The sequence below is a fragment of the Gigantopelta aegis genome, chromosome 10 (assembly GCF_016097555.1).
Source record: "Gigantopelta aegis isolate Gae_Host chromosome 10, Gae_host_genome, whole genome shotgun sequence".
Classification (NCBI taxonomy): domain Eukaryota; kingdom Metazoa; phylum Mollusca; class Gastropoda; order Neomphalida; family Peltospiridae; genus Gigantopelta; species Gigantopelta aegis.
Window position 1 is genome coordinate 51,121,057 of NC_054708.1, and position 12,093 is coordinate 51,133,149.

The 12,093-nt window shown below is 36.5% G+C and overlaps 1 protein-coding gene across 5 annotated transcripts in view; it reads left to right on the top strand.

Moving 5' to 3' along the window:
- The window catches only part of LOC121383171, a 55,167-nt gene extending 49,664 nt beyond the window's left edge, over nt 1–5,503 (top strand). For all 5 annotated transcript variants that reach the window (XM_041513004.1, XM_041513009.1, XM_041513007.1 and 2 more), the window contains exons 6-8: nt 1,348–1,597; nt 3,451–3,594; nt 4,606–5,503. In XM_041513004.1, coding sequence (XP_041368938.1) covers nt 1,348–1,597; nt 3,451–3,594; nt 4,606–4,731 — 520 coding nt within the window. In that variant the 3' untranslated portion in view covers nt 4,732–5,503. The remainder of the gene's footprint in view (nt 1–1,347; nt 1,598–3,450; nt 3,595–4,605) is intronic.
- Nucleotides 5,504–12,093: the final 6,590 nt, after the last annotated feature.

Here is a 12,093-nt window from a genome sequence, read left to right on the forward strand (position 1 = left end):
TGGAACAGAGGAATGACGTGATGAGCGAGAATGTCATTGCGGTAACATTGAGCATTTAAATTGCCATCAATGATGACTAGTGGTGAACGATAACCATGGGCAATGGCTGCCCAGACCATGACACAACTCCCACCCCCGAAACTATCTCGTTCAAGAACACAACAGTCAGCATAGCGTTCATTTCTCCTACGGTAGACGCGCACCCTGCCATCACCATGTTGTAAAGAAAATCTGGATTCATCCGAAAAAAGAATGGTATTCCAGCGTCGCCGTATCCAACGGGTGTGTACACGTGCCCAATTAAGACGATTTAGACTATGATGTTGCGTTAAAACGCATCGGATGTAAGGACGTCGTGCATGTAAACCGTTCTCCCGCAGACGATTACGAACAGTTTGCCCACTGATTCGGTTATTATGAAGCCCAGGTGTGTTAGCAGCAGTAGCAGTGGCAGTTTGGAATCGATTGCGCAAATGCGTGTTCATGATATAGCGGTCTTGACCACGTGTTGTAACATGCAGACGTCCACGACGTGGCAAGTCGTTGGTGCTTCCTGTTGTTCGAAATCTTACACGAAGATTTCGTATCGCTCGACTAGAACTCCCAACATGCCTTGCAACGTCTTCTGTTGACATGCCAGCATCAAGCATGCCAATCGCCCGTTCGCATAAATTATTGGGTATTCTTGGCATACTAAAAATGCTACAATGTAAAAAACTTTATTATTTTTTACAAATTTTGAAGCGTTTTCGTTCACTTGACAACAATGTCAGTAAGACAAGTAAAACAAATTGACCGAATACTACACGGGACATGTCGAACCATGCAGCACATGCAAATTGAATTTCACGTTGTCGACGATTAACAGTGCAAAAATAATCGATAAAATTCATGAATCCTAATAATACAGCTCAAGGCTAATACTACCTATATAATTTCATTACACAATGAATTCTTTAACACAACAAATACTATATGTGCAAATCGGAAGTTTCTTTTTTTGTTCAGTATATATGAATAATTCCATGGTGACTAATTTCATGCTTGCTGTTAATTCATATCAGATGACCATAAGCTACTCAGTAAGCCACTAACAAAAATGTATAGACTTTGGTGGCCATTTAATATACCGTGATGGACATTACCAAAAAGGTTCTTTTTTGTAGTATCAGTCACAATTAATTAAATGGCCACTAAAAGGCCACTATTTTTAACAATGTTTTTAGATATATGCAAATAAAATATTTATTTACACTTTTGATTTTTATTTAAAAAAAAGTTTTTTTAGTTTATTTTAAAAAACATATTTATTTATTTTTATATTTATTTATTCCATCATATGTGCAGGATAGCTGGTTGGAACCAGAAGGATCACCCGAAACTACATGACAAGTTTCATGTTGGCGACCATGTGAAGAAGGTTGACAATGCCACAGTATTCACTGCGGCCATGGCCAACAAGTTAATCAAATCGGCCAAATCACTGTCTTCTGTAGACATTGTGGTGCGGAGACTTCCACACGCTAAAGTGCTGTCTATTCGAAGATCTGCTGAAGGTGAAAGTCTTGGTATTAAGAGAGAAGGTGGAACAGGAGAGGTAATTGTTAAATGTACATGTACTCACATGAATATGTATGAGGTAATTGTTAAATACACTCATGAATATGTATGAGGTCATTGTTAAATACACTCATGAATATGTATGAGGTAATTGTTAAAGAATATGTTGATATAAGTGGTACAACAAGTTATTATTAAAATGCCTGTTAACCCCCCCCCCCCCCCCCCCCCCCCCCGCAACAAAAAAAGGAAAGAAGAAGAAGCCAAATAAAAAACATCTGAGAATATAAACAATATACAACTAGAATAATTGATTGATTTTTCCAATATGAGTCTTGGCTGGTCAAAAACTCATTTCATGGCTGTTTTAAGAAAAAAGCAACTGGCAGGCTGCATAATTGCGTTAGAAATTATTATATAGAGAATAATACATGAGTGGCCGTTAGTTGTGAGATAAATGATATCTAACGGACACAAATGTATTATTCCATTTCTTACATGTCCTCAAAAAGCAGGTTTTAAGCAAATTTTAACATCTTTTTCAACTAAAAGTTATTTACAACCATTGCATCACAGACACATGATTGTCAGGTTAACTATACGTCACAGTGTAATCTGTTTCTACTGTGTTGTTTTTCATTGGATGCATGACACTGGTGACCTGGTCATCTCCTAGGAGCAGCCAGTCATATGTCTTGAAATTGTTAACACATGTATGTGTGCAAACAACCCATGTGTTATCAAAAATAACGCATGTTTTTCTCACCAACGGGTGTGTGAGAATAGGTATTATTAACTGCTGGAATATTAGCGAAAAGACTGAGCATCATTATCTACAACGTATATTTTATTGTAGTAATTCAATTTAGGAATTTGACAAAGTTGGTGTGCCATGTAAAGTTTGTTTTCATGTATTCATATGCAAAATTAACTGAGGAAACATTGCTTGAATTGGAATAACAAACAACACAACATAAATCATTTCAAAATAAATAAAATAAAGCATTGATTCTTAAATTAATATCAGTGTTCAACGGTTTCATGGAACAGCGGTAAAGTAAAAATAAAAATTCAATGCTTTGTTCTTGTGGTTGGTTCACGGCAGCTACCAATATGCACTGATGTACACGACCATGACACTTACCGTTACTATGGAATCACTGCTTGACCAGACTTCTTGCTCCAGGCTTAGTATCCATAAATGTACTTTGAAGTCAATGTATGGTAATTACCTACATACTTGAAGTAGGTAGATATAAGTATCATAGGTTGACTTAAGCACCTTTATAAATACAGAGCCAGAATTTCTGCTGCAGACTTGCCACAGTATTGGCAGTCAGTGATGCACTTAATAAAATAATTGATTTATTGTTCCAATATTAGTCTTGGCTAGTCAAAAACTCATTTCATGGCCGTCTTAAGAACAAAGTTACTGGCAGTCTGCTTTGCATTAGATATTATTAACTGTTGGAATAACAGCAAAATGGCTGAAATTCTTTATTAGCTCTGCTGTGACGTTCGTCAGTGAAGCTTTCTAATACTGATTTGTCTGTCGATCTGTCCATCAAGGTTTCCTTTGAAATATATCTTCTACAGTTTTGATTGAATTGTTATGAAATTTGGTACAATGATCCTCTGGGGCACCTTCCACAAACTAATAGAGAGATATTGTGGAAAGTTTTATTTAATGTTAAAAATTTAAATTGAAAATTTGAAAGTCTAGCTATCTTCTAGAGTTTTGATAGGAACTTGGTACTATGATTCTCTGGGGCAGTCGTCACAAAGTAGTAGATATATATTTTAAACATTTATGAATTTTTAAATTTTTATAAAATGTTAAAAGAAAATTAATTGAAAATTTGAAGGTTTGTTTTGATTCACCACTTGCAGATTATCTATGTTGACCTGAATGGATTGGCAGCTAAGAATGGATTATCAACTAAAGCTCCATGTATTTTCAGTCAGAACTTATGTAACTGGTTCATCACTGAAATCAACAGCAGACCAGTCAGTCTTTTCTTTAAGGAGTTAGAGGTTTGATTCTTTTCTTATAGTGTTATATTGTATGGTTGTAAAAATATTTTCTTGTTTTTTTTTACAGCAGGCCTATGTTGATAGTGCAGTATCAGTAGATTTAGTAATAAGAAGTCAGATTGTCATCAGGTTTAATAAGACATGGGTTGCTAGTAACTAGCTGGTTAGTTGTTAGTGGTTAGTGAGATAGAAATTGGTGTCATGGTCTTACACTTGCTCACTGAGCTGTTAAATCTCATTCTCACCTCGATCTCTGTCTCTCTGTGTGTGTCTTTGTATTTGGCTCTATGTCTCTGTCTTTGTCTCTTCATCTCTATATCTCCATCGCCCTGCCTTCCTCTGTCTCTGTCTGTCTGTCTGTCTGTCTGTCTGTCTGTCTGTCTGTGTCTGTGTCTGTGTCTGTGTCTGTTTGTCTGTCTGTCTCTCTCTGTGTCTCTCTCTCTCTCTCTCTCTCTCTCTCTCTCTCTCTCTCTCTCTCTCTCTCTCTCTCTCTCATTAATATATATCCATCTCTATATATATATCCATCTCTCTTCCTCTTTCTCCCCTACACCCCTCCCCCCCCACCCCCCCCCCCCCCCCTCCCTCTCTCTCCCTCTTATCTCTCCTCTCTCTCTCTCCTCTCTCTCTCTCTCTCTCTCTCTCTCTCTCTCTCTCTCTCTCTCTCTCTCTCTCTCTCTCTCTCTCTCTCTCTCTCTCTCTCTCTCTCTCTCTCTCTCTCTCTCTCTCTCTCTCTCTCTCTTCACACCATTCCCCCCAAATTTTAAAATAACTTTATGCAAGACACCAAATAGTCAGTTTAAAATCTTTTGTATTGGTGCATTTTAAACTACAAATTTTTCATGTCTTACATTCAAACATAGGGCTATTGTAAATGAGATGACCCAACCCCGACAGCATCCAGTGGTCTATGAATGGACAATCATTTTTAATTTTTAAAAAATAAAATAGGAAAAAAAGAAGAGGTTATAAAGTGTGATTAAGCAAAAAATCATTTCCTTTGGTTTCCAGATTGAACACCGACTAAATGCTGTAGGCAAGGAGATCTCCTTGGTGGTGCAGCCCATCGACTTTGTTAACGAGATCAAGAAGGGACTCAAGAAGTTAAAGAATCATAAGCAGTTTATTGTCAAATAAGAGTTCATAGTGAATATACAGTCAAACTGGCTACACCAAATATCTTTAAGTTAGTAACCAGACACTGACTTTGTTAACGAGATCAAGAAGGGACTCGAGTAGTTGAAGAATCATAAGCAGCTTATTGTCAAATAAGACTTCACAGTGAATATACAGTCAACTCGGCTCCACGAAATATCTTAAGTTAGTTCATTAATTTCAACTTATTTTCGTGCTTACATGTATATCCAATTAAGGTTCAAGCACTCTGTCCTGGGCACACACCTCAGCTATCTGGGCTGTCTGTCCAGGACAGTGGGTTAGTTGTTAGTTGGTTAGTGATTAGTGAGAGAGAAGAGGGTGTAGTGGCCTTACACCTACCCATTGAACCCTTAAGATCTCGCTCTGGGTTGAAGCCAGAACTGGGCTGCGAACCCTGTACCTACCAGCCAGTTTAAGTTAGTAACCAGACATTGACTTTGTTAACGAGATCAAGAAGGGACTCAAGAAGTTGAAGAATCATAAGCAGTTTATTGTCTGATAGAGTTCACAGTGAATTTACAGTTAAACTGGCTCCACCAGACACCTTAGTACAACCCGTGTAATTGCCTGCGACAATCGGCAATGCTGTGGATATTGCTACAGATTATTTAATTCCTCCATGTCATCTTATTTGTCAGGGGTGGGACGTAGCCCAGTGGTAGAGTGCTCATCTGATGCGCAGTCGGTCTAGGATTGATCCTCTATTTCTCATTCCAGCCAGTGCACCACGACTGGTATATCAAAGTCTGTTGTATCCTTTCTGTGGGATATTGCATATAAAAGACTCCTTGCTACCAATGGAAAAATGTAGCAGGTTTCCTCTCTAAGACTATAAGTCAGAATTATCTAATGTTTGACATCCAATAGCTGATGAGTAATAAATCAATGTTCTCAGGGTTCTCACGGACCCGGAGTCCCGGGTTCCTTATGCAGCGATCAAGGATAGGATGCACCATATTGCATACACGTGCGTCTGTGTGGACGCAGTATATTTTTATTTTTATTTAACTTCAATACAATTTTTTTTTTTAAACATCTAAATTTACTGTAAAGTAAATCGGCAAAATTCATAAAAATTCTTGGAAATTAGTGTTAATTGGTACAATCAGTTGGTCACTCCAGAAAGTTGCCCGGAAATGATATCTCCGGTCATACGTCAATGTTTTTACAGGTGGGGCTACTCATTCATTATGCGAGACAAATGAAGATCACTGTTTTACTGAGAAGTCATCTTGTAATTCATTGATGTGATCACAGACTCTGTCGGTGTTATCAAAGGTGCGAAATGATCGGGATGACTGAGGCCCCTTAGACCAATTACTGTTGTGACAACTACTCTGATTGCTTTTTCTGGGCACATTTCTCATTAAAGATTATCCATTCATGATTTAAAAGGAAATTATTATTAAATTTGTTAGAAGCCATGCCTTAACGCATGTAAATTCACCTACAAAACAATTGTCGTCAAAACAGGAGGCCATCGACTAATACTGTGGGTTTGATAAGGTCAGGTCAGGTCACAGGGCTTTACATGCACATTCAGAGCAAGCTGTTGTAGCGCACGCCTGTCCTGGGCACGAGAGCCGGCCTTGGCATAAGCATACTGATAGGACATGTAGAAAAAAAAAGCTCTTTCATTTTCACACTGGTTTCGAGTTTTGTATTTCTGTTCAAGAGGCGGAGGGATGTATCATGTCGGCGGTTTATATTGTATTGAAAAATAATATATACTTATTGGCTGGCTTACTGGGTAACTTCTCTAGAGGTGTCGTTAAACAAAACAAACTTTAACTTTTTAACTTATTTGCCATGGACTACATGTATATATTCAATTTATTTTTTTCCCCCATGGCTCGTTGTTTTTTGCTGTAGACATTTTCGTCATTGCAGGAGTTGTAATAACCAGACACCTGACTTACTAGGTCACCTGATTTATCTAGAAAGCATTTAATGTAATACAATAATATTACCTCATCCAGTTTACATGAAACGTTACTTACAGGAATTACATTTCGACACTGTAAATGAGTTCACGTTTCGCCTCTTTGCATCAAAGGTCAAGGTCACTGCATGTTGCCAAAAATATAAATTACAATATCTCACTGCTCTACCGACTTAATTTGTCATCCTATTTTCATGAAACTTGACATACAGGAATATGATGATGCAAATATTGTTGTTGTCTGAAAAGCTTTCTACTTGAGGTACAAATGTATAAAACATGGCAATTTCAATCACTTGGATTTAAAGGAAACCAAGTACACATTCTTCAAAACATTGTTGTTGTTTTTAAATCACAAGTACAAGTGATTCTTATCATGATTTTTAAAAATTATTATTCCATGACTTTGCTGAAACAGCACTTTGTAAGAATATTTTATTGTCAAGACTGTGATATGTGCTGTCCTGTCTGTGGGAAAGTGCATAATATATCCCTTGCTGCTGACTTGCAAGAGTAGCCTTTATGCTCAATCAAAGTTTGACATTAACATATTGACACCTAATAGCATTTTAAAAACCCCAATCCCAGTCACCGTGAAAAGTATGTGGATGCACAAAATGTACTGAAAGACTGAGTATACATCACTCGTCACTTATGTAGATATGATAAAATTATGCTGTTTTTAGAAAATTTCAGTTAGAGGCATTTCCTTATACAGTTGTATCATTTTGAATATGATATTGATGTAGATGTATATGTTACTGATTACTGTCTTACTACCTGTTATTATTATATATTTGTTTTATCAACCTTAACATCGGCTAATTTTGGCATCTAACGATTCCATTGGCATTGTAAGTGATACATTTTGCTTGCTATATTGTATATAACTATATTCTATTGATAATTTTCATTCATTTCAACTTATTTCTGTGTTATAGCCAGTTAAGGTTCAAACACCCTGTACTGGGCACACACCTCAGCTATCTGGGCTATCTGTCCAGGACAGTGGGTTAGTTAGTTGTTAATTGTTAGTGGTTAGTGAGAGAGAAGAGAGTGTAGTGGCCTTACACCTACCCATTGATTCATTAAAACTTGCTCTGGGTGGGAGCTGGTACCGGGCTACGAATCCTGTACCTTCCAGCCTTGTGTTAGATGGCTTAACCACGACACCATCGAGGCCGGTTGATAATTTTAAAGGTATCACAAGTGCTGGAGAATTGGTTCTTGTTTTTGTTACATTGATTATGAATGTTGGTATGCATTATTATATATGTGAGATTCCATTGTTCTTGTATAAACTTGCTCATGGTTTTACAGATAAACTCAATGTTTACTGAATCAAATAGACTCAATCAATGTTTACTCAGTGTAATAGACTCACTGTTTACTCAGTCTCACATTTTCCATTTGTTGTTTTAGATTTGAAATATTTTTAAACTGAAAGTACATGTACAGTGAATCCCCTCAAAACCGGACACCTCTGTAAACAGGAAATCCCCGAAAACCAGACATTTTTCATAGTCCCCTTTTTAAAATATTGCAGATCATAACCTCTTTAAACCAGATACCCCTTAAAACCAGACTTTTTACATGGTCCTATTAGTGTCCGGTTTAGAGGGGTTTCACTGTACTATTAATGAATTCCAAATAATTACATTTTGTACAGAGCTTCACATATCTTGCACACTGCTTATATAATGCTTCTAATCACAGTGCTAAAAAGGTAGAGTAGATATTTTAATACAAAAAATGTTTATATGCATGTCAGTACATGTATATGTGGTCACGTACAATTAAAAATAACATATTTTTTTTATGTTTATCACCAATTATGTATACAAGTACAGACATATACATGCACACATGTATAAACACACACACACACACACACACGTACACGTACATGTACACATACACACACATGCACACGCACACGCACGTGCATGTGCATATATCATATTTGTTTTCATGATACAATTAATTCAGTAAATAGTTGTTAAAATGGATTTAAAATGTTCACAAAGCATTGATCATTTTAACACACACACACACACACCCACACACACACACACCCACACACCCACACACACCCACCCACACACACAACCACACACACCCCCACACACACCCACACACACCCACCCACACCCACACCCACCCACACCCACACCCACCCACACACCCACACACCCACACACCCACACCCACCCACACACACACACACACACACACACACACACACACACACACACACATGCATGTGTATATATAGTCAGGGTTTCTGCCAGAGGGTAAAACAGGTATGGTGTCATACCCAAATGTTTTGGCAGATTTTGTTTTTTAATTTTTTTAAGTTAACCTTTTGACAAAATGAATTACTCTTATCATTAATGTATGATTTTCTTAACCCTATAACTCTAAACTTAACCCATTTTCTTTCTAGGGGAGGCCCCCCATACCCCCATGTCTGGTTGCATTCAATTTCATTTCTTTCAGGCAGAAACACTGATAGTGAACAATAAACAAAACATAAATATTTTAATATATCAATTTGTTTTTCATGATACAGTTAATAGGCCTATAATGATCATTTTAATAAACACAAAAACTAATGGGATTTAAACTGAATATTTAAAAATAAAGTTAAAGAAAACTAAATTAATATTTACATTTCATTTGTAGTTCAGTATACTCCCCCCCCCCCCCCCCCCCCCCCCCCCCCCCAGTATTTGATTTACACATCTAAGGGCGGGAAGTAGCCCAGTGGTAAAAACGCTTGCTTGATGCACGGTCAGTCTAGGATCGATCCCCGTCGGTGGGCCTATTGGGCTATTTCTCGCTCTAGTCAGTGCACCACAACTGGTATATCAAAGGCTGTGGTATGTGCTATCCTGTCTGGGATGGTGCATATAATAGATACCTTGCTGCTAATGGAAAAATGTAGCAGATTTCATCTCTATGGCTGTCTGAAATTGATCATATGTTCGACATCCAATAGCTGATGATTAATAACCATTGGGCTATTTCTCGTTCCAGCTAATGCACCACGACTGGTATATCAAAGGCAGTGGTATGTGTTATCCTGTCTTTGGGATGGTGCATATAAAAGATCCCTTGCAACTAACAAATGTAGCGGGTTTCCTCTCTAAGACTATAGGTCAAAATTACCAAATGTTTGACATCCAATGAGCGGATGAGTAATAAACCAATGTGCTCTAGTGATGTCGTTAAACAAAACAAATTTTAATGATTAATAAATCAATGTGCTCTAGTGGTGTCGTTAAACAAAACAAACTTTTTTTTACACATTTATTTCACTATGATCACACACACCACTGGATACAAATGGTGTAATTTTTCAGGATGTGTTTGACGTTTCCCCGAACAGCTGTCACCATGATGGGTCATTTATGTTTACAGCCATGCTCTAGTGTATTACCTTATGTTACGGGACATTATGCCAGTTTGGCTAATGAACCAGAACTGATTTAAGATAACAGTTACAGCTGTGTATCTCTAGTGGTTATATGATGGATGATTCATGTCAAAATTACTGATGATGTATGAAACTAATTTAATGTTAACAAAAACATTCTGTGCCAAATTTACAAAGCCTGTTTTTCTTAAACACAGTTGTTTAAGCACAGTAAATGGGTATAATATCCGCCCAGTCTCTCCCCCCCCCCCCCCCCCCCCCCCCCCCCCGATATTATTTTTAGTTAGGGTTAGGGGTAGGGCTTAGGGTTACGGGAGGGTGGGACCGGGCAGATATTTTTCCGAATGCATGTCCCTTCTGGGCCCAACTAATTCCCATATTTTCTAAGTTCAAGTAACATAAATAACTATGTCAAAAATGGGAATATTGCCTTGAAATTCAAACTTGATCTGTAACAGTATATGATAAAGCTATAGACAAACTCAAGTTTTGTATCTCCTAAGTTCAATTCAACTCTGTAGGAAAAAATGGGTAAATTGTCATGAAAGCTATATACATTTACAACATTTCAGCTGAATATCTCAAGGCATTGTAAAAATAACCATCCGGAAAACTATATATGGGACAGATGGACGGACAGACAGACAAGACGGACAGAAGGACGGAGATGAACCATTTAGAAATGTAGTCCCCTCCGGTTGGACTGATAGGGGACTAATAGAGTGTGAGAGAAAAATAATTTGTTAGTGCTACATTGCATATGTATTATCCCGATGATTAGACATGAAGACCTGCAGTAAATAATGTTTGTAACACACAATAAGTAGTTTTTAATACAATATTTAATACACCACAGTTTAAGAGATACCTGTGTAATATAAATTGTCTCTCAAAATGTGTAATATGCTTTTTGACTAGGTGGTTGACTGTGTCACATAGTACAACTCTGCATAGATCTTCATGCAAAAGGTGTGTGCATGGTTCTTTCGATTAATATTTTTTATAATCAGAAAAATACTTGCTGTCAATTCTTATAATTAACATTATCCACATAATTTAACAAAATATATGTGTAAATAATTTTGTTTAGCCTTGAATGTGTTTATAATATTGTTTGTGTAAACTTTATTAATAAATGTGTGGCATAGGAATGCAGTTTCACTGATAAACAATGATGTCATTTTGCTAAACTGTATAATTTTTTAAGGGACGTCATTTCTCCAGTCTTTGGGCTGTGCATTTTCATGTCTGGTTTAGTTATTTTGGAATTACTTTTTGTTCATTGATGTGTGATGTAATAAATAAAATACTATACTCGTTCCCGCGTGAAATTGTTTATATTACAACTCATGTGTTTTCAATTGTACATCACTCACTTTCGTTTGTGATGTACTAATAAAAAGACACTCGTTGTAATATAAACAGTCTCTTTTATCTTATGTATATATTATGCCTATCTGTTTATATACTGTTTATATATACATGTATATATATATATATATATATATATATATATATATATATATATATATATATATATATATAGTAGTAATGTATCAGGATATATCTTAGACAGAATATTGTTAGATAATATATCCAGTATTGTCCTTGTTCTGTGTTCAAAATAAAATGATTTGTCTGTTATTTAGTCCAGAGTATAATATTTTTTACAATATTATTCTAATACATGGCTTACTATTATTTGTACTGTGTGCTTTGATTACATAACATTTAATTGACCAAGCCAGATTTTAAAATATTAGACCAGTGGTAAGCAAGTCTACCATAACAAAGAAAGCCTCTTTAAAGATAGGAAACCCGGGCATCTTTTTTATTATGTATTTTTTGTATTGAGACAAAAAAAAAGAGAAGAATTCCTAATTATGTTATACTGTTTTAAAATATATTTATACATTTTATTTTAAGATTGTCTGTCATTTCTGTTAAGATTATAGATTTG